The sequence below is a fragment of the Vidua chalybeata genome, chromosome Z (assembly GCF_026979565.1).
Source record: "Vidua chalybeata isolate OUT-0048 chromosome Z, bVidCha1 merged haplotype, whole genome shotgun sequence".
Taxonomy (NCBI): domain Eukaryota; kingdom Metazoa; phylum Chordata; class Aves; order Passeriformes; family Viduidae; genus Vidua; species Vidua chalybeata.
This window is the reverse complement of record NC_071570.1, coordinates 72,713,960-72,737,735: the sequence shown is the minus strand read 5'-3', so window position 1 is coordinate 72,737,735 and position 23,776 is coordinate 72,713,960. Positions and strand designations below refer to the sequence as shown.

Here is a 23,776-nt window from a genome sequence, read left to right as displayed (position 1 = left end):
GCACAAAGGGAAAACAACCAAAGAAAGCCCTGTGACCTCCAGCACGAGCACCTGCGCCCTTGGCCACGGCCCTGCAGAAGCCCAGAGACAGAGCTTCACTGAGCCAAGCAGGCAGAAGCTGAGCCGCAGCCCCCAGCTCTTGGGTGCCTCAAGGTGACAGGCCAAAGGCCAATTTCTAGCTGTCCCTGCCTGCAGGAAATGGCCGCCTCCTGCGGGATTCCAGCACTCAGCATCCTCAGCCAGCAACAGCAAGTGCTGGCTGCTCAGAAACTTGCAGCTCTGCCTTGCACTAAAGACAGCACCACCCACAACTGGCACTTACTCTCTTGGAAGCATCAGGCTCTGCTGTGACCACAGCTGCAGGCTCGTGGTCCTCTTGCTCCTTTTGCTCCTCTTTGGCTTCTTCTCCAGGAGCAGAGGGAGCCGGGGCAGAGACTGCTGCTGCTTCTGTCATCTGTGGCAAGAGAGAAACATGAGGGACAGGCCGTTACCTATCGTTTAGAACCTCCTTTCTCCTCGCATCTACAACCACCTCTTTGAAGGAGAAATCATCAGCATTCTTAGCAATGGCATTCTAAGTCACTCCGGCCAGATTAAAATGGGCTAATTCAACAGAACTCTCTTTGCCTAGGAATTTGATAGTCCTCCCTGGCTGCTATCTGCAAGGCACAGTGCCTCTGCACAAGGGAGCTTTTAGCTCTTGAAAGCTGTGAAATGGAAAAGTAGGAAATAGCCAGCAAGGCCTTTGCTAGTGCTGCGGCAGACATGGAAAAGTAAAAGTGGATCAGAATCCCATTCGGTGCAGGAAAAGGGCAGGAAAGCTTGTGCAGAAGCATCTTTGCTTGCTGGGAAGAGAGAAAATCAGCAGGGCTTCTCCTCCTAGCAAGCCAAGAAACCACAAATTGGAAGCGTCACCTCCTCAGATGGCTAAAGCACTTGGATGCAGAGCGGGGAGGTTTGGCAGGGAAGCAGGCCTTGGGGTGAGCGCTGTCCTCTATGGATCTATGGAAGTGTGCCTGAAGGGCCCTGACGAGCCTCCCGTTGTCCAGGCTAAAGCTCCCTCAGCACCTCCTCCTTGGCCTTGCACTCCACAGCCTTCCCCAGCTCCCGTGTCCTCCTCTGCACACGCTCCAGCCCCTCAAGGACTTTCTGCTTCACAGGGGCCCACAACTGGGCACAGCACTCCCAGCTGTGGCCGCAGCGCTGCCCAGCCCAGGGGGACGCTCCCTGCCCTGCTCCTGCTGCCCCACTCTTGCTGACACAGGCCAGGACGCCCTTGGCCTTCTTGGCTCCCTGGCCACGCGCTGGCCCACCTTCAGCTGCTCTTGACCGGCACCCCTGGGTCCTTTGGGCCCACGCAGCTCCCCCACCACAAAGTTGCCCCTTTGACTTCAAAGACAGCAGCCACAATTCCAAGATGTCCTTCCTCTTCTCAGCAACACAAGACAGCAGTCAAGGACTTGCAGCTTCACCCCCACCCGAGGCACTCATGCCATTTCCAAAGCTGCAGGCTTCATCCCAAAACGCATCCACAGCAACTTGCCCCTTCTGCTTTTTGCCTGGCAAGAAGCCTTCCCTACAAGGCACTTGCTTCCTTTGGCCTCACCCCACAAGAATGGCCTAGCCCAGCTTCATGGACAACGCAATCATCTCCTTGCCGCTTATCAAAAGCCAAAAGAGACTGTACAAGTGAAGAACTGCTGCAGAAAACTGCAGAACACTTCCACAAGCCAAACACACCTTTGCACAAAGGGAAAACAACCAAAGAAAGCCCTGTGACCTCCAGCACGAGCACCTGCGCCCTTGGCCACGGCCCTGCAGAAGCCCAGAGACAGAGCTTCACTGAGCCAAGCAGGCAGAAGCTGAGCCGCAGCCCCCAGCTCTTGGGTGCCTCAAGGTGACAGGCCAAAGGCCAATTTCTAGCTGTCCCTGCCTGCAGGAAATGGCCGCGTCCTGCGGGATTCCAGCACTCAGCATCCTCAGCCAGCAACAGCAAGTGCTGGCTGCTCAGAAACTTGCAGCTCTGCCTTGCACTAAAGACAGCACCACCCACAACTGGCACTTACTCTCTTGGAACCATCAGGCTCTGCTGTGACCACAGCTGCAGGCTCGTGGTCCTCTTGCTCCTTTTGCTCCTCTTTGGCTTCTTCTCCAGGAGCAGAGGGAGCCGGGGCAGAGACTGCTGCTGCTTCTGTCATCTGTGGCAAGAGAGAAACATGAGGGACAGGCCGTTACCTATCGTTTAGAACCTCCTTTCTCCTCGCATCTACAACCACCTCTTTGAAGGAGAAATCATCAGCATTCTTAGCAATGGCATTCTAAGTCACTCCGGCCAGATTAAAATGGGCTAATTCAACAGAACTCTCTTTGCCTAGGAATTTGATAGTCCTCCCTGGCTGCTATCTGCAAGGCACAGTGCCTCTGCACAAGGGAGCTTTTAGCTCTTGAAAGCTGTGAAATGGAAAAGTAGGAAATAGCCAGCAAGGCCTTTGCTAGTGCTGCGGCAGACATGGAAAAGTAAAAGTGGATCAGAATCCCATTCGGTGCAGGAAAAGGGCAGGAAAGCTTGTGCAGAAGCATCTTTGCTTGCTGGGAAGAGAGAAAATCAGCAGGGCTTCTCCTCCTAGCAAGCCAAGAAACCACAAATTGGAAGCGTCACCTCCTCAGATGGCTAAAGCACTTGGATGCAGAGCGGGGAGGTTTGGCAGGGAAGCAGGCCTTGGGGTGAGCGCTGTCCTCTATGGATCTATGGAAGTGTGCCTGAAGGGCCCTGACGAGCCTCCCGTTGTCCAGGCTAAAGCTCCCTCAGCACCTCCTCCTTGGCCTTGCACTCCACAGCCTTCCCCAGCTCCCGTGTCCTCCTCTGCACACGCTCCAGCCCCTCAAGGACTTTCTGCTTCACAGGGGCCCACAACTGGGCACAGCACTCCCAGCTGTGGCCGCAGCGCTGCCCAGCCCAGGGGGACGCTCCCTGCCCTGCTCCTGCTGCCCCACTCTTGCTGACACAGGCCAGGACGCCCTTGGCCTTCTTGGCTCCCTGGCCACGCGCTGGCCCACCTTCAGCTGCTCTTGACCGGCACCCCTGGGTCCTTTGGGCCCACGCAGCTCCCCCACCACAAACTTGCCCCTTTGACTTCAAAGACAGCAGCCACAATTCCAAGATGTCCTTCCTCTTCTCAGCAACACAAGACAGCAGTCAAGGACTTGCAGCTTCACCCCCACCCGAGGCACTCATGCCATTTCCAAAGCTGCAGGCTTCATCCCAAAACGCATCCACAGCAACTTGCCCCTTCTGCTTTTTGCCTGGCAAGAAGCCTTCCCTACAAGGCACTTGCTTCCTTTGGCCTCACCCCACAAGAATGGCCTAGCCCAGCTTCATGGACAACGCAATCATCTCCTTGCCGCTTATCAAAAGCCAAAAGAGACTGTACAAGTGAAGAACTGCTGCAGAAAACTGCAGAACACTTCCACAAGCCAAACACACCTTTGCACAAAGGGAAAACAACCAAAGAAAGCCCTGTGACCTCCAGCACGAGCACCTGCGCCCTTGGCCACGGCCCTGCAGAAGCCCAGAGACAGAGCTTCACTGAGCCAAGCAGGCAGAAGCTGAGCCGCAGCCCCCAGCTCTTGGGTGCCTCAAGGTGACAGGCCAAAGGCCAATTTCTAGCTGTCCCTGCCTGCAGGAAATGGCCGCGTCCTGCGGGATTCCAGCACTCAGCATCCTCAGCCAGCAACAGCAAGTGCTGGCTGCTCAGAAACTTGCAGCTCTGCCTTGCACTAAAGACAGCACCACCCACAACTGGCACTTACTCTCTTGGAAGCATCAGGCTCTGCTGTGACCACAGCTGCAGGCTCGTGGTCCTCTTGCTCCTTTTGCTCCTCTTTGGCTTCTTCTCCAGGAGCAGAGGGAGCCGGGGCAGAGACTGCTGCTGCTTCTGTCATCTGTGGCAAGAGAGAAACATGAGGGACAGGCCGTTACCTATCGTTTAGAACCTCCTTTCTCCTCGCATCTACAACCACCTCTTTGAAGGAGAAATCATCAGCATTCTTAGCAATGGCATTCTAAGTCACTCCGGCCAGATTAAAATGGGCTAATTCAAGAGAACTCTCTTTGCCTAGGAATTTGATAGTCCTCCCTGGCTGCTATCTGCAAGGCACAGTGCCTCTGCACAAGGGAGCTTTTAGCTCTTGAAAGCTGTGAAATGGAAAAGTAGGAAATAGCCAGCAAGGCCTTTGCTAGTGCTGCGGCAGACATGGAAAAGTAAAAGTGGATCAGAATCCCATTCGGTGCAGGAAAAGGGCAGGAAAGCTTGTGCAGAAGCATCTTTGCTTGCTGGGAAGAGAGAAAATCAGCAGGGCTTCTCCTCCTAGCAAGCCAAGAAACCACAAATTGGAAGCGTCACCTCCTCAGATGGCTAAAGCACTTGGATGCAGAGCGGGGAGGTTTGGCAGGGAAGCAGGCCTTGGGGTGAGCGCTGTCCTCTATGGATCTATGGAAGTGTGCCTGAAGGGCCCTGACGAGCCTCCCGTTGTCCAGGCTAAAGCTCCCTCAGCACCTCCTCCTTGGCCTTGCACTCCACAGCCTTCCCCAGCTCCCGTGTCCTCCTCTGCACACGCTCCAGCCCCTCAAGGACTTTCTGCTTCACAGGGGCCCACAACTGGGCACAGCACTCCCAGCTGTGGCCGCAGCGCTGCCCAGCCCAGGGGGACGCTCCCTGCCCTGCTCCTGCTGCCCCACTCTTGCTGACACAGGCCAGGACGCCCTTGGCCTTCTTGGCTCCCTGGCCACGCGCTGGCCCACCTTCAGCTGCTCTTGACCGGCACCCCTGGGTCCTTTGGGCCCACGCAGCTCCCCCACCACAAACTTGCCCCTTTGACTTCAAAGACAGCAGCCACAATTCCAAGATGTCCTTCCTCTTCTCAGCAACACAAGACAGCAGTCAAGGACTTGCAGCTTCACCCCCACCCGAGGCACTCATGCCATTTCCAAAGCTGCAGGCTTCATCCCAAAACGCATCCACAGCAACTTGCCCCTTCTGCTTTTTGCCTGGCAAGAAGCCTTCCCTACAAGGCACTTGCTTCCTTTGGCCTCACCCCACAAGAATGGCCTAGCCCAGCTTCATGGACAACGCAATCATCTCCTTGCCGCTTATCAAAAGCCAAAAGAGACTGTACAAGTGAAGAACTGCTGCAGAAAACTGCAGAACACTTCCACAAGCCAAACACACCTTTGCACAAAGGGAAAACAACCAAAGAAAGCCCTGTGACCTCCAGCACGAGCACCTGCGCCCTTGGCCACGGCCCTGCAGAAGCCCAGAGACAGAGCTTCACTGAGCCAAGCAGGCAGAAGCTGAGCCGCAGCCCCCAGCTCTTGGGTGCCTCAAGGTGACAGGCCAAAGGCCAATTTCTAGCTGTCCCTGCCTGCAGGAAATGGCCGCGTCCTGCGGGATTCCAGCACTCAGCATCCTCAGCCAGCAACAGCAAGTGCTGGCTGCTCAGAAACTTGCAGCTCTGCCTTGCACTAAAGACAGCACCACCCACAACTGGCACTTACTCTCTTGGAAGCATCAGGCTCTGCTGTGACCACAGCTGCAGGCTCGTGGTCCTCTTGCTCCTTTTGCTCCTCTTTGGCTTCTTCTCCAGGAGCAGAGGGAGCCGGGGCAGAGACTGCTGCTGCTTCTGTCATCTGTGGCAAGAGAGAAACATGAGGGACAGGCCGTTACCTATCGTTTAGAACCTCCTTTCTCCTCGCATCTACAACCACCTCTTTGAAGGAGAAATCATCAGCATTCTTAGCAATGGCATTCTAAGTCACTCCGGCCAGATTAAAATGGGCTAATTCAACAGAACTCTCTTTGCCTAGGAATTTGATAGTCCTCCCTGGCTGCTATCTGCAAGGCACAGTGCCTCTGCACAAGGGAGCTTTTAGCTCTTGAAAGCTGTGAAATGGAAAAGTAGGAAATAGCCAGCAAGGCCTTTGCTAGTGCTGCGGCAGACATGGAAAAGTAAAAGTGGATCAGAATCCCATTCGGTGCAGGAAAAGGGCAGGAAAGCTTGTGCAGAAGCATCTTTGCTTGCTGGGAAGAGAGAAAATCAGCAGGGCTTCTCCTCCTAGCAAGCCAAGAAACCACAAATTGGAAGCGTCACCTCCTCAGATGGCTAAAGCACTTGGATGCAGAGCGGGGAGGTTTGGCAGGGAAGCAGGCCTTGGGGTGAGCGCTGTCCTCTATGGATCTATGGAAGTGTGCCTGAAGGGCCCTGACGAGCCTCCCGTTGTCCAGGCTAAAGCTCCCTCAGCACCTCCTCCTTGGCCTTGCACTCCACAGCCTTCCCCAGCTCCCGTGTCCTCCTCTGCACACGCTCCAGCCCCTCAAGGACTTTCTGCTTCACAGGGGCCCACAACTGGGCACAGCACTCCCAGCTGTGGCCGCAGCGCTGCCCAGCCCAGGGGGACGCTCCCTGCCCTGCTCCTGCTGCCCCACTCTTGCTGACACAGGCCAGGACGCCCTTGGCCTTCTTGGCTCCCTGGCCACGCGCTGGCCCACCTTCAGCTGCTCTTGACCGGCACCCCTGGGTCCTTTGGGCCCACGCACCTCCCCCACCACAAAGTTGCCCCTTTGACTTCAAATACAGCAGCCACAATTCCAAGATGTCCTTCCTCTTCTCAGCAACACAAGACAGCAGTCAAGGACTTGCAGCTTCACCCCCACCCGAGGCACTCATGCCATTTCCAAAGCTGCAGGCTTCATCCCAAAACGCATCCACAGCAACTTGCCCCTTCTGCTTTTTGCCTGGCAAGAAGCCTTCCCTACGAGGCACTTGCTTCCTTTGGCCTCACCCCACAAGAATGGCCTAGCCCAGCTTCATGGACAACGCAATCATCTCCTTGCCGCTTATCAAAAGCCAAAAGAGACTGTACAAGTGAAGAACTGCTGCAGAAAACTGCAGAACACTTCCACAAGCCAAACACACCTTTGCACAAAGGGAAAACAACTAAAGAAAGCCCTGTGACCTCCAGCACGAGCACCTGCGCCCTTGGCCACGGCCCTGCAGAAGCCCAGAGACAGAGCTTCACTGAGCCAAGCAGGCAGAAGCTGAGCCGCAGCCCCCAGCTCTTGGGTGCCTCAAGGTGACAGGCCAAAGGCCAATTTCTAGCTGTCCCTGCCTGCAGGAAATGGCCGCGTCCTGCGGGATTCCAGCACTCAGCATCCTCAGCCAGCAACAGCAAGTGCTGGCTGCTCAGAAACTTGCAGCTCTGCCTTGCACTAAAGACAGCACCACCCACAACTGGCACTTACTCTCTTGGAACCATCAGGCTCTGCTGTGACCACAGCTGCAGGCTCGTGGTCCTCTTGCTCCTTTTGCTCCTCTTTGGCTTCTTCTCCAGGAGCAGAGGGAGCCGGGGCAGAGACTGCTGCTGCTTCTGTCATCTGTGGCAAGAGAGAAACATGAGGGACAGGCCGTTACCTATCGTTTAGAACCTCCTTTCTCCTCGCATCTACAACCACCTCTTTGAAGGAGAAATCATCAGCATTCTTAGCAATGGCATTCTAAGTCACTCCGGCCAGATTAAAATGGGCTAATTCAACAGAACTCTCTTTGCCTAGGAATTTGATAGTCCTCCCTGGCTGCTATCTGCAAGGCACAGTGCCTCTGCACAAGGGAGCTTTTAGCTCTTGAAAGCTGTGAAATGGAAAAGTAGGAAATAGCCAGCAAGGCCTTTGCTAGTGCTGCGGCAGACATGGAAAAGTAAAAGTGGATCAGAATCCCATTCGGTGCAGGAAAAGGGCAGGAAAGCTTGTGCAGAAGCATCTTTGCTTGCTGGGAAGAGAGAAAATCAGCAGGGCTTCTCCTCCTAGCAAGCCAAGAAACCACAAATTGGAAGCGTCACCTCCTCAGATGGCTAAAGCACTTGGATGCAGAGCGGGGAGGTTTGGCAGGGAAGCAGGCCTTGGGGTGAGCGCTGTCCTCTATGGATCTATGGAAGTGTGCCTGAAGGGCCCTGACGAGCCTCCCGTTGTCCAGGCTAAAGCTCCCTCAGCACCTCCTCCTTGGCCTTGCACTCCACAGCCTTCCCCAGCTCCCGTGTCCTCCTCTGCACACGCTCCAGCCCCTCAAGGACTTTCTGCTTCACAGGGGCCCACAACTGGGCACAGCACTCCCAGCTGTGGCCGCAGCGCTGCCCAGCCCAGGGGACGCTCCCTGCCCTGCTCCTGCTGCCCCACTCTTGCTGACACAGGCCAGGACGCCCTTGGCCTTCTTGGCTCCCTGGCCACGCGCTGGCCCACCTTCAGCTGCTCTTGACCGGCACCCCTGGGTCCTTTGGGCCCACGCAGCTCCCCCACCACAAACTTGCCCCTTTGACTTCAAAGACAGCAGCCACAATTCCAAGATGTCCTTCCTCTTCTCAGCAACACAAGACAGCAGTCAAGGACTTGCAGCTTCACCCCCACCCGAGGCACTCATGCCATTTCCAAAGCTGCAGGCTTCATCCCAAAACGCATCCACAGCAACTTGCCCCTTCTGCTTTTTGCCTGGCAAGAAGCCTTCCCTACGAGGCACTTGCTTCCTTTGGCCTCACCCCACAAGAATGGCCTAGCCCAGCTTCATGGACAACGCAATCATCTCCTTGCCGCTTATCAAAAGCCAAAAGAGACTGTACAAGTGAAGAACTGCTGCAGAAAACTGCAGAACACTTCCACAAGCCAAACACACCTTTGCACAAAGGGAAAACAACCAAAGAAAGCCCTGTGACCTCCAGCACGAGCACCTGCGCCCTTGGCCACGGCCCTGCAGAAGCCCAGAGACAGAGCTTCACTGAGCCAAGCAGGCAGAAGCTGAGCCGCAGCCCCCAGCTCTTGGGTGCCTCAAGGTGACAGGCCAAAGGCCAATTTCTAGCTGTCCCTGCCTGCAGGAAATGGCCGCGTCCTGCGGGATTCCAGCACTCAGCATCCTCAGCCAGCAACAGCAAGTGCTGGCTGCTCAGAAACTTGCAGCTCTGCCTTGCACTAAAGACAGCACCACCCACAACTGGCACTTACTCTCTTGGAACCATCAGGCTCTGCTGTGACCACAGCTGCAGGCTCGTGGTCCTCTTGCTCCTTTTGCTCCTCTTTGGCTTCTTCTCCAGGAGCAGAGGGAGCCGGGGCAGAGACTGCTGCTGCTTCTGTCATCTGTGGCAAGAGAGAAACATGAGGGACAGGCCGTTACCTATCGTTTAGAACCTCCTTTCTCCTCGCATCTACAACCACCTCTTTGAAGGAGAAATCATCAGCATTCTTAGCAATGGCATTCTAAGTCACTCCGGCCAGATTAAAATGGGCTAATTCAAGAGAACTCTGTTTGCCTAGGAATTTGATAGTCCTCCCTGGCTGCTATCTGCAAGGCACAGTGCCTCTGCACAAGGGAGCTTTTAGCTCTTGAAAGCTGTGAAATGGAAAAGTAGGAAATAGCCAGCAAGGCCTTTGCTAGTGCTGCGGCAGACATGGAAAAGTAAAAGTGGATCAGAATCCCATTCGGTGCAGGAAAAGGGCAGGAAAGCTTGTGCAGAAGCATCTTTGCTTGCTGGGAAGAGAGAAAATCAGCAGGGCTTCTCCTCCTAGCAAGCCAAGAAACCACAAATTGGAAGCGTCACCTCCTCAGATGGCTGAAGCACTTGGATGCAGAGCGGGGAGGTTTGGCAGGGAAGCAGGCCTTGGGGTGAGCGCTGTCCTCTATGGATCTATGGAAGTGTGCCTGAAGGGCCCTGACGAGCCTCCCGTTGTCCAGGCTAAAGCTCCCTCAGCACCTCCTCCTTGGCCTTGCACTCCACAGCCTTCCCCAGCTCCCGTGTCCTCCTCTGCACACGCTCCAGCCCCTCAAGGACTTTCTGCTTCACAGGGGCCCACAACTGGGCACAGCACTCCCAGCTGTGGCCGCAGCGCTGCCCAGCCCAGGGGGACGCTCCCTGCCCTGCTCCTGCTGCCCCACTCTTGCTGACACAGGCCAGGACGCCCTTGGCCTTCTTGGCTCCCTGGCCACGCGCTGGCCCACCTTCAGCTGCTCTTGACCGGCACCCCTGGGTCCTTTGGGCCCACGCAGCTCCCCCACCACAAACTTGCCCCTTTGACTTCAAAGACAGCAGCCACAATTCCAAGATGTCCTTCCTCTTCTCAGCAACACAAGACAGCAGTCAAGGACTTGCAGCTTCACCCCCACCCGAGGCACTCATGCCATTTCCAAAGCTGCAGGCTTCATCCCAAAACGCATCCACAGCAACTTGCCCCTTCTGCTTTTTGCCTGGCAAGAAGCCTTCCCTACAGGCACTTGCTTCCTTTGGCCTCACCCCACAAGAATGGCCTAGCCCAGCTTCATGGACAACGCAATCATCTCCTTGCCGCTTATCAAAAGCCAAAAGAGACTGTACAAGTGAAGAACTGCTGCAGAAAACTGCAGAACACTTCCACAAGCCAAACACACCTTTGCACAAAGGGAAAACAACCAAAGAAAGCCCTGTGACCTCCAGCACGAGCACCTGCGCCCTTGGCCACGGCCCTGCAGAAGCCCAGAGACAGAGCTTCACTGAGCCAAGCAGGCAGAAGCTGAGCCGCAGCCCCCAGCTCTTGGGTGCCTCAAGGTGACAGGCCAAAGGCCAATTTCTAGCTGTCCCTGCCTGCAGGAAATGGCCGCGTCCTGCGGGATTCCAGCACTCAGCATCCTCAGCCAGCAACAGCAAGTGCTGGCTGCTCAGAAACTTGCAGCTCTGCCTTGCACTAAAGACAGCACCACCCACAACTGGCACTTACTCTCTTGGAAGCATCAGGCTCTGCTGTGACCACAGCTGCAGGCTCGTGGTCCTCTTGCTCCTTTTGCTCCTCTTTGGCTTCTTCTCCAGGAGCAGAGGGAGCCGGGGCAGAGACTGCTGCTGCTTCTGTCATCTGTGGCAAGAGAGAAACATGAGGGACAGGCCGTTACCTATCGTTTAGAACCTCCTTTCTCCTCGCATCTACAACCACCTCTTTGAAGGAGAAATCATCAGCATTCTTAGCAATGGCATTCTAAGTCACTCCGGCCAGATTAAAATGGGCTAATTCAACAGAACTCTGTTTGCCTAGGAATTTGATAGTCCTCCCTGGCTGCTATCTGCAAGGCACAGTGCCTCTGCACAAGGGAGCTTTTAGCTCTTGAAAGCTGTGAAATGGAAAAGTAGGAAATAGCCAGCAAGGCCTTTGCTAGTGCTGCGGCAGACATGGAAAAGTAAAAGTGGATCAGAATCCCATTCGGTGCAGGAAAAGGGCAGGAAAGCTTGTGCAGAAGCATCTTTGCTTGCTGGGAAGAGAGAAAATCAGCAGGGCTTCTCCTCCTAGCAAGCCAAGAAACCACAAATTGGAAGCGTCACCTCCTCAGATGGCTAAAGCACTTGGATGCAGAGCGGGGAGGTTTGGCAGGGAAGCAGGCCTTGGGGTGAGCGCTGTCCTCTATGGATCTATGGAAGTGTGCCTGAAGGGCCCTGACGAGCCTCCCGTTGTCCAGGCTAAAGCTCCCTCAGCACCTCCTCCTTGGCCTTGCACTCCACAGCCTTCCCCAGCTCCCGTGTCCTCCTCTGCACACGCTCCAGCCCCTCAAGGACTTTCTGCTTCACAGGGGCCCACAACTGGGCACAGCACTCCCAGCTGTGGCCGCAGCGCTGCCCAGCCCAGGGGGACGCTCCCTGCCCTGCTCCTGCTGCCCCACTCTTGCTGACACAGGCCAGGACGCCCTTGGCCTTCTTGGCTCCCTGGCCACGCGCTGGCCCACCTTCAGCTGCTCTTGACCGGCACCCCTGGGTCCTTTGGGCCCACGCAGCTCCCCCACCACAAACTTGCCCCTTTGACTTCAAATACAGCAGCCACAATTCCAAGATGTCCTTCCTCTTCTCAGCAACACAAGACAGCAGTCAAGGACTTGCAGCTTCACCCCCACCCGAGGCACTCATGCCATTTCCAAAGCTGCAGGCTTCATCCCAAAACGCATCCACAGCAACTTGCCCCTTCCGCTTTTTGCCTAGCAAGAAACCTTCCCTACAAGGCACTTGCTTCCTTTGGCCGCACCCCACAAGAATGGCCTAGCCCAGCTTCATGGACAACGCAATCATCTCCTTGCCGCTTATCAAAAGCCAAAAGAGACTGTACAAGTGCAGAACTGCTGCAGAAAACTGCAGAACACTTCCACAAGCCAAACACACCTTTGCACAAAGGGCAAACAACCAAAGAAAGCCCTGTGACCTCCAGCACGAGCACCTGCGCCCTTGGCCACGGCCCTGCAGAAGCCCAGAGACAGAGCTTCACTGAGCCAAGCAGGCAGAAGCTGAGCCGCAGCCCCCAGCTCTTGGGTGCCTCAAGGTGACAGGCCAAAGGCCAATTTCTAGCTGTCCCTGCCTGCAGGAAATGGCCGCGTCCTGCGGGATTCCAGCACTCAGCATCCTCAGCCAGCAACAGCAAGTGCTGGCTGCTCAGAAACTTGCAGCTCTGCCTTGCACTAAAGACAGCACCACCCACAACTGGCACTTACTCTCTTGGAAGCATCAGGCTCTGCTGTGACCACAGCTGCAGGCTCGTGGTCCTCTTGCTCCTTTTGCTCCTCTCTGGCTTCTTCTCCAGGAGCAGAGGGAGCCGGGGCAGAGACTGCTGCTGCTTCTGTCATCTGTGGCAAGAGAGAAACATGAGGGACAGGCCGTTACCTATCGTTTAGAACCTCCTTTCTCCTCGCATCTACAACCACCTCTTTGAAGGAGAAATCATCAGCATTCTTAGCAATGGCATTCTAAGTCACTCCGGCCAGATTAAAATGGGCTAATTCAACAGAACTCTCTTTGCCTAGGAATTTGATAGTCCTCCCTGGCTGCTATCTGCAAGGCACAGTGCCTCTGCACAAGGGAGCTTTTAGCTCTTGAAAGCTGTGAAATGGAAAAGTAGGAAATAGCCAGCAAGGCCTTTGCTAGTGCTGCGGCAGACATGGAAAAGTAAAAGTGGATCAGAATCCCATTCGGTGCAGGAAAAGGGCAGGAAAGCTTGTGCAGAAGCATCTTTGCTTGCTGGGAAGAGAGAAAATCAGCAGGGCTTCTCCTCCTAGCAAGCCAAGAAACCACAAATTGGAAGCGTCACCTCCTCAGATGGCTAAAGCACTTGGATGCAGAGCGGGGAGGTTTGGCAGGGAAGCAGGCCTTGGGGTGAGCGCTGTCCTCTATGGATCTATGGAAGTGTGCCTGAAGGGCCCTGACGAGCCTCCCGTTGTCCAGGCTAAAGCTCCCTCAGCACCTCCTCCTTGGCCTTGCACTCCACAGCCTTCCCCAGCTCCCGTGTCCTCCTCTGCACACGCTCCAGCCCCTCAAGGACTTTCTGCTTCACAGGGGCCCACAACTGGGCACAGCACTCCCAGCTGTGGCCGCAGCGCTGCCCAGCCCAGGGGGACGCTCCCTGCCCTGCTCCTGCTGCCCCACTCTTGCTGACACAGGCCAGGACGCCCTTGGCCTTCTTGGCTCCCTGGCCACGCGCTGGCCCACCTTCAGCTGCTCTTGACCGGCACCCCTGGGTCCTTTGGGCCCACGCAGCTCCCCCACCACAAACTTGCCCCTTTGACTTCAAAGACAGCAGCCACAATTCCAAGATGTCCTTCCTCTTCTCAGCAACACAAGACAGCAGTCAAGGACTTGCAGCTTCACCCCCACCCGAGGCACTCATGCCATTTCCAAAGCTGCAGGCTTCATCCCAAAACGCATCCACAGCAACTTGCCCCTTCTGCTTTTTGCCTGGCAAGAAGCCTTCCCTACGAGGCACTTGCTTCCTTTGGCCTCACCCCACAAGAATGGCCTAGCCCAGCTTCATGGACAACGCAATCATCTCCTTGCCGCTTATCAAAAGCCAAAAGAGACTGTACAAGTGAAGAACTGCTGCAGAAAACTGCAGAACACTTCCACAAGCCAAACACACCTTTGCACAAAGGGCAAACAACCAAAGAAAGCCCTGTGACCTCCAGCACGAGCACCTGCGCCCTTGGCCACGGCCCTGCAGAAGCCCAGAGACAGAGCTTCACTGAGCCAAGCAGGCAGAAGCTGAGCCGCAGCCCCCAGCTCTTGGGTGCCTCAAGGTGACAGGCCAAAGGCCAATTTCTAGCTGTCCCTGCCTGCAGGAAATGGCCGCGTCCTGCGGGATTCCAGCACTCAGCATCCTCAGCCAGCAACAGCAAGTGCTGGCTGCTCAGAAACTTGCAGCTCTGCCTTGCACTAAGACAGCACCACCCACAACTGGCACTTACTCTCTTGGAACCATCAGGCTCTTCTGTGACCACAGCTGCAGGCTTGTGGTCCTCTTGCTCCTTTTGCTCCTCTTTGGCTTCTTCTCCAGGAGCAGAGGGAGCCGGGGCAGAGACTGCTGCTGCTTCTGTCATCTGTGGCAAGAGAGAAACATGAGGGACAGGCCGTTACCTATCGTTTAGAACCTCCTTTCTCCTCGCATCTACAACCACCTCTTTGAAGGAGAAATCATCAGCTTTCTTAGCAATGGCATTCTAAGTCACTCCGGCCAGATTAAAATGGGCTAATTCAACAGAACTCTGTTTGCCTAGGAATTTGATAGTCCTCCCTGGCTGCTATCTGCAAGGCACAGTGCCTCTGCACAAGGGAGCTTTTAGCTCTTGAAAGCTGTGAAATGGAAAAGTAAGAAATAGCCAGCAAGGCCTTTGCTAGTGCTGCGGCAGACATGGAAAAGTAAAAGTGGATCAGAATCCCATTCGGTGCAGGAAAAGGGCAGGAAAGCTTGTGCAGAAGCATCTTTGCTTGCTGGAAAGAGAGCAAATCAGCAGGGCTTCTCCTCCTAGCAAGCCAAGAAACCACAAATTGGAAGCGTCACCTCCTCAGATGGCTAAAGCACTTGGATGCAGAGCGGGGAGGTTTGGCAGGGAAGCAGGCCTTGGGGTGAGCGCTGTCCTCTATGGATCTATGGAAGTGTGCCTGAAGGGCCCTGACGAGCCTCCCGTTGTCCAGGCTAAAGCTCCCTCAGCACCTCCTCCTTGGCCTTGCGCTCCACAGCCTTCCCCAGCTCCCGTGTCCTCCTCTGCACACGCTCCAGCCCCTCAAGGACTTTCTGCTTCACAGGGGCCCACAACTGGGCACAGCACTCCCAGCTGTGGCCGCAGCGCTGCCCAGCCCAGGGGGACGCTCCCTGCCCTGCTCCTGCTGCCCCACTCTTGCTGACACAGGCCAGGACGCCCTTGGCCTTCTTGGCTCCCTGGCCACGCGCTGGCCCACCTTCAGCTGCTCTTGACCGGCACCCCTGGGTCCTTTGGGCCCACGCAGCTCCCCCACCACAAAGTTGCCCCTTTGACTTCAAAGACAGCAGCCACAATTCCAAGATGTCCTTCCTCTTCTCAGCAACACAAGACAGCAGTCAAGGACTTGCAGCTTCACCCCCACCCGAGGCACTCATGCCATTTCCAAAGCTGCAGGCTTCATCCCAAAACGCATCCACAGCAACTTGCCCCTTCTGCTTTTTGCCTGGCAAGAAGCCTTCCCTACGAGGCACTTGCTTCCTTTGGCCTCACCCCACAAGAATGGCCTAGCCCAGCTTCATGGACAACGCAATCATCTCCTTGCCGCTTATCAAAAGCCAAAAGAGACTGTACAAGTGAAGAACTGCTGCAGAAAACTGCAGAACACTTCCACAAGCCAAACACACCTTTGCACAAAGGGAAAACAACTAAAGAAAGCCCTGTGACCTCCAGCACGAGCACCTGCGCCCTTGGCCATGGCCCTGCAGAAGCCCAGAGACAGAGCTTCACTGAGCCAAGCAGGCAGAAGCTGAGCCGCAGCCCCCAGCTCATGGGTGCCTCAAGGTGACAGGCCAAAGGCCAATTTCTAGCTGTCCCTGCCTGCAGGAAATGGCCGCGTCCTGCGGGATTCCAGCACTCAGCATCCTCAGCCAGCAACAGCAAGTGCTGGCTGCTCAGAAACTTGCAGCTCTGCCTTGCACTAAAGACAGCACCACCCACAACTGGCACTTACTCTCTTGGAAGCATCAGGCTCTGCTGTGACCACAGCTGCAGGCTTGTGGTCATCTTGCGCATTTTGCTCCTCTTTGGCTTCTTCTCCAGGAGCAGAGGGAGCCAGGGCAGAGACTGCTGCTGCTTCTGTTATCTGTGACAAGAGAGAAACATGAGGGACAGGCCGTTACCTATCGTTTAGAACCTCCTTTCTCCTCGCATCTACAACCACCTCTTTGAAGGAGAAATCATCAGCATTTTTAGCAATGGCATTCTAAGTCACTCCGGCCAGATTAAAATGGGCTAATTCAAGAGAACTCTCTTTGCCTAGGAATTTGATAGTCCTCCCTGGCTGCTATCTGCAAGGCACAGTGCCTCTGCACAAGGGAGCTTTTAGCTCTTGAAAGCTGTGAAATGGAAAAGTAAGAAATAGCCAGCAAGGCCTTTGCTAGTGCTGCGGCAGACATGGAAAAGTAAAAGTGGATCAGAATCCCATTCGGTGCAGGAAAAGGGCAGGAAAGCTTGTGCAGAAGCATCTTTGCTTGCTGGGAAGAGAGAAAATCAGCAGGGCTTCTCCTCCTAGCAAGCCAAGAAACCACAAATTGGAAGCGTCACCTCCTCAGATGGCTAAAGCACTTGGATGCAGAGCGGGGAGGTTTGGCAGGGAAGCAGGCCTTGGGGTGAGCGCTGTCCTCTATGGATCTATGGAAGTGTGCCTGAAGGGCCCTGACGAGCCTCCCGTTGTCCAGGCTAAAGCTCCCTCAGCACCTCCTCCTTGGCCTTGCACTCCACAGCCTTCCCCAGCTCCCGTGTCCTCCTCTGCACACGCTCCAGCCCCTCAAGGACTTTCTGCTCACAGGGGCCCACAACTGGGCACAGCACTCCCAGCTGTGGCCGCAGCGCTGCCCAGCCCAGGGGGACGCTCCCTGCCCTGCTCCTGCTGCCCCACTCTTGCTGACACAGGCCAGGACGCCCTTGGCCTTCTTGGCTCCCTGGCCACGCGCTGGCCCACCTTCAGCTGCTCTTGACCGGCACCCCTGGGTCCTTTGGGCCCACGCAGCTCCCCCACCACAAACTTGCCCCTTTGACTTCAAATACAGCAGCCACAATTCCAAGATGTCCTTCCTCTTCTCAGCAACACAAGACAGCAGTCAAGGACTTGCAGCTTCACCCCCACCCGAGGCACTCATGCCATTTCCAAAGCTGCAGGCTTCATCCCAAAACGCATCCACAGCAACTTGCCCCTTCTGCTTTTTGCCTGACAAGAAGCCTTCCCTACGAGGCACTTGCTTCCTTTGGCCTCACCCCACAAGAATGGCCTAGCCCAGCTTCATGGACAACGCAATCATCTCCTTGCCGCTTATCAAAAGCCAAAAGAGACTGTACAAGTGAAGAACTGCTGCAGAAAACTGCAGAACACTTCCACAAGCCAAACACACCTTTGCACAAAGGGCAAACAACCAAAGAAAGCCCTGTGACCTCCAGCACGAGCACCTGCGCCCTTGGCCACGGCCCTGCAGAAGCCCAGAGACAGAGCTTCACTGAGCCAAGCAGGCAGAAGCTGAGCCGCAGCCCCCAGCTCTTGGGTGCCTCAAGGTGACAGGCCAAAGGCCAATTTCTAGCTGTCCCTGCCTGCAGGAAATGGCCGCGTCCTGCGGGATTCCAGCACTCAGCATCCTCAGCCAGCAACAGCAAGTGCTGGCTGCTCAGAAACTTGCAGCTCTGCCTTGCACTAAAGACAGCACCACCCACAACTGGCACTTACTCTCTTGGAACCATCAGGCTCTTCTGTGACCACAGCTGCAGGCTTGTGGTCCTCTTGCTCCTTTTGCTCCTCTTTGGCTTCTTCTCCAGGAGCAGAGGGAGCCGGGGCAGAGACTGCTGCTGCTTCTGTCATCTGTGGCAAGAGAGAAACATGAGGGACAGGCCGTTACCTATCGTTTAGAACCTCCTTTCTCCTCGCATCTACAACCACCTCTTTGAAGGAGAAATCATCAGCTTTCTTAGCAATGGCATTCTAAGTCACTCCGGCCAGATTAAAATGGGCTAATTCAACAGAACTCTGTTTGCCTAGGAATTTGATAGTCCTCCCTGGCTGCTATCTGCAAGGCACAGTGCCTCTGCACAAGGGAGCTTTTAGCTCTTGAAAGCTGTGAAATGGAAAAGTAAGAAATAGCCAGCAAGGCCTTTGCTAGTGCTGCGGCAGACATGGAAAAGTAAAAGTGGATCAGAATCCCATTCGGTGCAGGAAAAGGGCAGGAAAGCTTGTGCAGAAGCATCTTTGCTTGCTGGAAAGAGAGCAAATCAGCAGGGCTTCTCCTCCTAGCAAGCCAAGAAACCACAAATTGGAAGCGTCACCTCCTCAGATGGCTAAAGCACTTGGATGCAGAGCGGGGAGGTTTGGCAGGGAAGCAGGCCTTGGGGTGAGCGCTGTCCTCTATGGATCTATGGAAGTGTGCCTGAAGGGCCCTGACGAGCCTCCCGTTGTCCAGGCTAAAGCTCCCTCAGCACCTCCTCCTTGGCCTTGTGCTCCACAGCCTTCCCCAGCTCCCGTGTCCTCCTCTGCACACGCTCCAGCCCCTCAAGGACTTTCTGCTTCACAGGGGCCCACAACTGGGCACAGCACTCCCAGCTGTGGCCGCAGCGCTGCCCAGCCCAGGGGGACGCTCCCTGCCCTGCTCCTGCTGCCCCACTCTTGCTGACACAGGCCAGGACGCCTTGGCCTTCTTGGCTCCCTGGCCACGCGCTGGCCCACCTTCAGCTGCTCTTGACCGGCACCCCTGGGTCCTTTGGGCCCACGCAGCTCCCCCACCACAAAGTTGCCCCTTTGACTTCAAAGACAGCAGCCACAATTCCAAGATGTCCTTCCTCTTCTCAGCAACACAAGACAGCAGTCAAGGACTTGCAGCTTCACCCCCACCCGAGGCACTCATGCCATTTCCAAAGCTGCAGGCTTCATCCCAAAACGCATCCACAGCAACTTGCCCCTTCTGCTTTTTGCCTGGCAAGAAGCCTTCCCTACGAGGCACTTGCTTCCTTTGGCCTCACCCCACAAGAATGGCCTAGCCCAGCTTCATGGACAACGCAATCATCTCCTTGCCGCTTATCAAAAGCCAAAAGAGACTGTACAAGTGAAGAACTGCTGCAGAAAACTGCAGAACACTTCCACAAGCCAAACACACCTTTGCACAAAGGGAAAACAACTAAAGAAAGCCCTGTGACCTCCAGCACGAGCACCTGCGCCCTTGGCCATGGCCCTGCAGAAGCCCAGAGACAGAGCTTCACTGAGCCAAGCAGGCAGAAGCTGAGCCGCAGCCCCCAGCTCATGGGTGCCTCAAGGTGACAGGCCAAAGGCCAATTTCTAGCTGTCCCTGCCTGCAGGAAATGGCCGCGTCCTGCGGGATTCCAGCACTCAGCATCCTCAGCCAGCAACAGCAAGTGCTGGCTGCTCAGAAACTTGCAGCTCTGCCTTGCACTAAAGACAGCACCACCCACAACTGGCACTTACTCTCTTGGAAGCATCAGGCTCTGCTGTGACCACAGCTGCAGGCTTGTGGTCATCTTGCGCATTTTGCTCTTCTTTGGCTTCTTCTCCAGGAGCAGAGGGAGCCAGGGCAGAGACTGCTGCTGCTTCTGTTATCTGTGACAAGAGAGAAACATGAGGGACAGGCCGTTACCTATCGTTTAGAACCTCCTTTCTCCTCGCATCTACAACCACCTCTTTGAAGGAGAAATCATCAGCTTTCTTAGCAATGGCATTCTAAGTCACTCCGGCCAGATTAAAATGGGCTAATTCAACAGAACTCTGTTTGCCTAGGAATTTGATAGTCCTCCCTGGCTGCTATCTGCAAGGCACAGTGCCTCTGCACAAGGGAGCTTTTAGCTCTTGAAAGCTGTGAAATGGAAAAGTAAGAAATAGCCAACAAGGCCTTTGCTAGTGCTGCGGCAGACATGGAAAAGTAAAAGTGGATCAGAATCCCATTCGGTGCAGGAAAAGGGCAGGAAAGCTTGTGCAGAAGCATCTTTGCTTGCTGGAAAGAGAGCAAATCAGCAGGGCTTCTCCTCCTAGCAAGCCAAGAAACCACAAATTGGAAGCGTTACCTCCTCAGATGGCTAAAGCACTTGGATGCAGAGCGGGGAGGTTTGGCAGGGAAGCAGGCCTTGGGGTGAGCGCTGTCCTCTATGGATCTATGGAAGTGTGCCTGAAGGGTCCTGACGAGCCTCCCCTTGTCCAGGCTAAAGCTCCCTCAGCACCTCCTCCTTGGCCTTGTGCTCCACAGCCTTCCCCAGCTCCCGTGTCCTCCTCTGCACACGCTCCAGCCCCTCAAGGACTTTCTGCTTCACAGGGGCCCACAACTGGGCACAGCACTCCCAGCTGTGGCCGCAGCACGGCCCAGCCCAGGGGGACGCTCCCTGCCCTGCTCCTGCTGCCCCACTCTTGCTGACACAGGCCAGGACGCCCTTGGCCTTCTTGGCTCCCTGGCCACGCGCTGGCCCACCTTCAGCTGCTCTTGACCGGCACCCCTGGGTCCTTTGGGCCCACGCAGCTCCCCCACCACAAACTTGCCCCTTTGACTTTAAATACAGTATCCACAATGTTAAATTGTCCTTCTTGTTGTACAACCACATCTTTTTAGGAAGTGTCCTGATGTTTGGTAGGAGTAAAAGTCTAAGTCACTGTGGCTTTATGAAAATGGGCTAATTTAACTCTATAGGAAATTGCTGTTTATTAAGTATTCATCCGTGTTTGGTGTTAGCAAACAATATTCTCTCTGCAAATCTTAGTTTGTTAGACTTCAAGGCTCTGAGATGGAAATTAGGAAATATCCAGATTTGCCTTGGTGTTTGTTGTTGAAGGAATGAAAATAGTTTTTCTTTTGGCCTGCATGGCTGGCCCTGAACAGTCTACTTGTTCTGTCTAAGCTCACAGCGGACTCTACAATACCTAAACACCACCAACATGAAATGTTCCTTGCTCACTCACCTTAGCATCAGCACCGCTGAATACATGCTTCAGGTGACCTGTCGTGGGCAAGGGAAAATGAAGCAGATGCTGTCAGAAAACTGCTTGGGCTGGTGATTCCCCCAGAAGAAGATTTGCAAAGAGAGAGTATTTTCCGCTTCACAACATCCCTCCAGGAGACACAGTTCATTCACACAACCATCAAGAGATCAGGACCATATTCTTGGTCGTGCCTACACTTTGGCCTGTTTAGCTAGTAAATTAATATAAACATGATCAAGAAAATGCAAATTGTTCTTTCACACTCAATGCTCCTGTTCTACCAAACATATAACACACCTTTAAAAATTCTCTCCTTCCAGTACCCTTTTTTTTTTTATTAATCAGTTGTATGCACTAATTCTCATTAACTTGCTGGAAACAGTTGCCCAGAAAAGCTTCCCCAAAATACCACTGAGCTGTGGCAGCTCTATTGTGACGCAACACAGCAGCAGCTCCAGGGTTCAGGAGCAGATACTCACTGCTTTGGCGTTAGCATTTCATTGCAAAGGGAATCACTATTTTAGCACTCAGACAAGGGTCAAGTTAGGCAGTCAAATCCTTTCATGACAAAATGTAGAAAGAAAGAAGCTTTCCCTGAATTCTGGGAACAACTGCAGAGTTTTTAGAAGGCCTTCCAAGGAGTTCTCCAGTTTACATTTTCAAAGCTGTCTTGCTTGTCCCAGCAATCTGAGGAAATGACAGACTCTGCTGCCTCAGACTCTCCCGTGGAGGGACCAGAACCCCTGCAGGTTCCCTTGCAAATGCTGTCCCTGTGGCTACAGACACCCCCTTTTTAGCTGAACCTCTTGACAGGAGCTTTCCCAAACCAGTGGCACCCTAATGCTCCTTCTGTTTCAAAATAACTCAGTCGCTAAGAGCAGGAAGACATACAAAAGCCAGGTTTGGTTACACCCAGGGAAAACCTCTACTTACGTGCCAGGTTAGTCAGGTAATAGGCGGAATAAGAAACACCGTAAACAGTGACAAATGCAGCAGCAAATTGCTCAATCATTGTAGCACTGCTGCGCAGATTCACTCCAACATGAGAAAAAACAAGGCTCTTGTCAGTGTGCAGCTGCCCACTGACACGTGCCTCAACCAGGAGGATGCACTGAGCATCCTGCACTGAGCAAGGCCTAGGGCTGCTCTGACGCTGAGGCCTTTTGTGCACCACAGCAACCTTCTGATGTCACCATGACCGCATGGCAACCATGCCCTGACATCACAATGCAAACCCTCTATATTGGCCTGTGAATTGATGCAAAGCAATAACCAACCATCCCTACAGCAAACACTAAATAGCCTGGGGAGTTCTCCTCTGTCACAAAGAAGCACAAATTCCCTTTGTGGGCCAAACCCTGCTGTTCAAGGGATCCAAGAGTAACTCCAAGAGCGCACCAAGTACCTACAGCCTGTACCCCAACGAAGCACTGAGATGGGACCCAAGCAAAGGAAACCTGACCAGGAGAATAGCCCAAAGCACTGCACATCTGAGAAATGACCCTCACTTTTAAAATGTTAAAGGTTTAATAAACCTTAACAGAGGACTGAATAAGGAAAAATTGCAGCACTGGGAGTCTCTATGACCATTACGAGCAGCTCATCTACAAAACAGATGCTCTGCCTTTTATACCCTTAGCCCCTCCAAAGTTTTATCAATCAACTCTTTCTCTGCTGTCCACTGGTGGAGATTACTTTCTTACATCTTGATTGGAGGTCAGGTGTTGTTACACCGTGCCTCCTGGTCACAAGCCGGCCCTCCCCAAAATTCCTGACTACCAAGGCTGTTACAAGGGGGAGGGGAAATAAGGCTATGGGAGGATATATTACAATAACATCACTATACATTGTAACATCCACATACTATCTACCTCTTAATTGGGAGAGCCAACTGTTACATTACTCATCTAGAACACACAGAACCAGGAGAGAAGGCACTGTTGGCATAACAGCTGAAATAATTCCTCACAAATCTCCCACATATTTACACATTTACTGGATATACCCAGGGCTCCTGAGCATGTACATCTCTGCCTTTATTCCCCTTTGGAAGCAGTCAAACTGGCAGCATCTGCCTGCCCGCAGGAGCTGCTCCAAGCTGGAATGCGACTGGCGATGCTGATTTCCAGAGGCTTCTGTGCCCCAGGAGAAGCCAAGGCAGGAGTGGGTTGAAAGGCGCTGGAGCTGCTGCTGCTGCTCTGTGCCAGAGAGCCCTGGCTGGGCAGGGCACGGTGCCCACTGCGCTGCGGGCTCTTTCTCCTGGCAGAGCTGGGCACACCTGGGAACAAGGCATGGCAGCTTGTGGGGAAATCAAGGGGTTTGTGGGGGCTGCATTGCTCTGCACACAGCCAGGCCACCTGTGGCACAGAGTTCTGGCGCCTAAAAAGATGAAGCAGAGGGGAATAGCTGGAAAAGGTTTCATTTTGACCTTTCTTACCTGTTCACAGAAGTTGCCAAAATGAAAGTTACCAAGCAGGGCCTGATCCCTGCTGCCAGCTCAGGCTTAGAAAGGAGGCATTTGTTTATTTCAGTACTCGGTGCATAGGGAATCACTTCCCTAACACCTGCACACCCAGCAATCTCACTTACTAGTTTGTATGCATGCAACTAAGACAGAGTCAATACTTTGCTGAAACTCACAGGCTAAACATTACTCCAAATTCTTTGACATATTTAAATCATTTCTCAGAATTGACTGACAGCAGAGTAGGAGTATCCTGTAGGTCCCTGGTGGTCATTGCCACAGGTTCAGGAGGAGACTCATGCACAAAATAATCT

The 23,776-nt window shown here is 54.3% G+C and overlaps 1 protein-coding gene across 15 annotated transcripts in view; it reads right to left on the bottom strand.

Annotated features, from left to right (window-relative positions):
• LOC128781674 (serine/threonine-protein kinase PAK 3-like) overlaps window positions 1-23,776 on the bottom strand; it is a 170,276-nt gene that overhangs the window by 113,595 nt on the left and 32,905 nt on the right. For 8 of the 15 annotated variants that reach the window (XR_008428446.1, XR_008428447.1, XM_053931442.1 and 5 more), the window contains exons 4-5: window positions 19,502-19,633; window positions 16,016-16,147 (exon numbers count right to left, since the gene is read on the bottom strand). Coding sequence is in view for 13 of the 15 variants with exons in the window: in XM_053931442.1 (XP_053787417.1) it covers window positions 16,016-16,147; window positions 19,502-19,633 (264 nt within the window). In the remaining 2 variants the exon portion in view is untranslated. Of the gene's footprint in view, window positions 1-2,066; window positions 2,229-14,271; window positions 14,442-16,015; window positions 16,148-17,758; window positions 17,891-19,501; window positions 19,634-20,977; window positions 21,016-21,931; window positions 22,132-23,776 lie in introns of those variants that run through there. The other 7 variants (XM_053931450.1, XM_053931452.1, XM_053931451.1 and 4 more) reach the window with 4 other exon arrangements.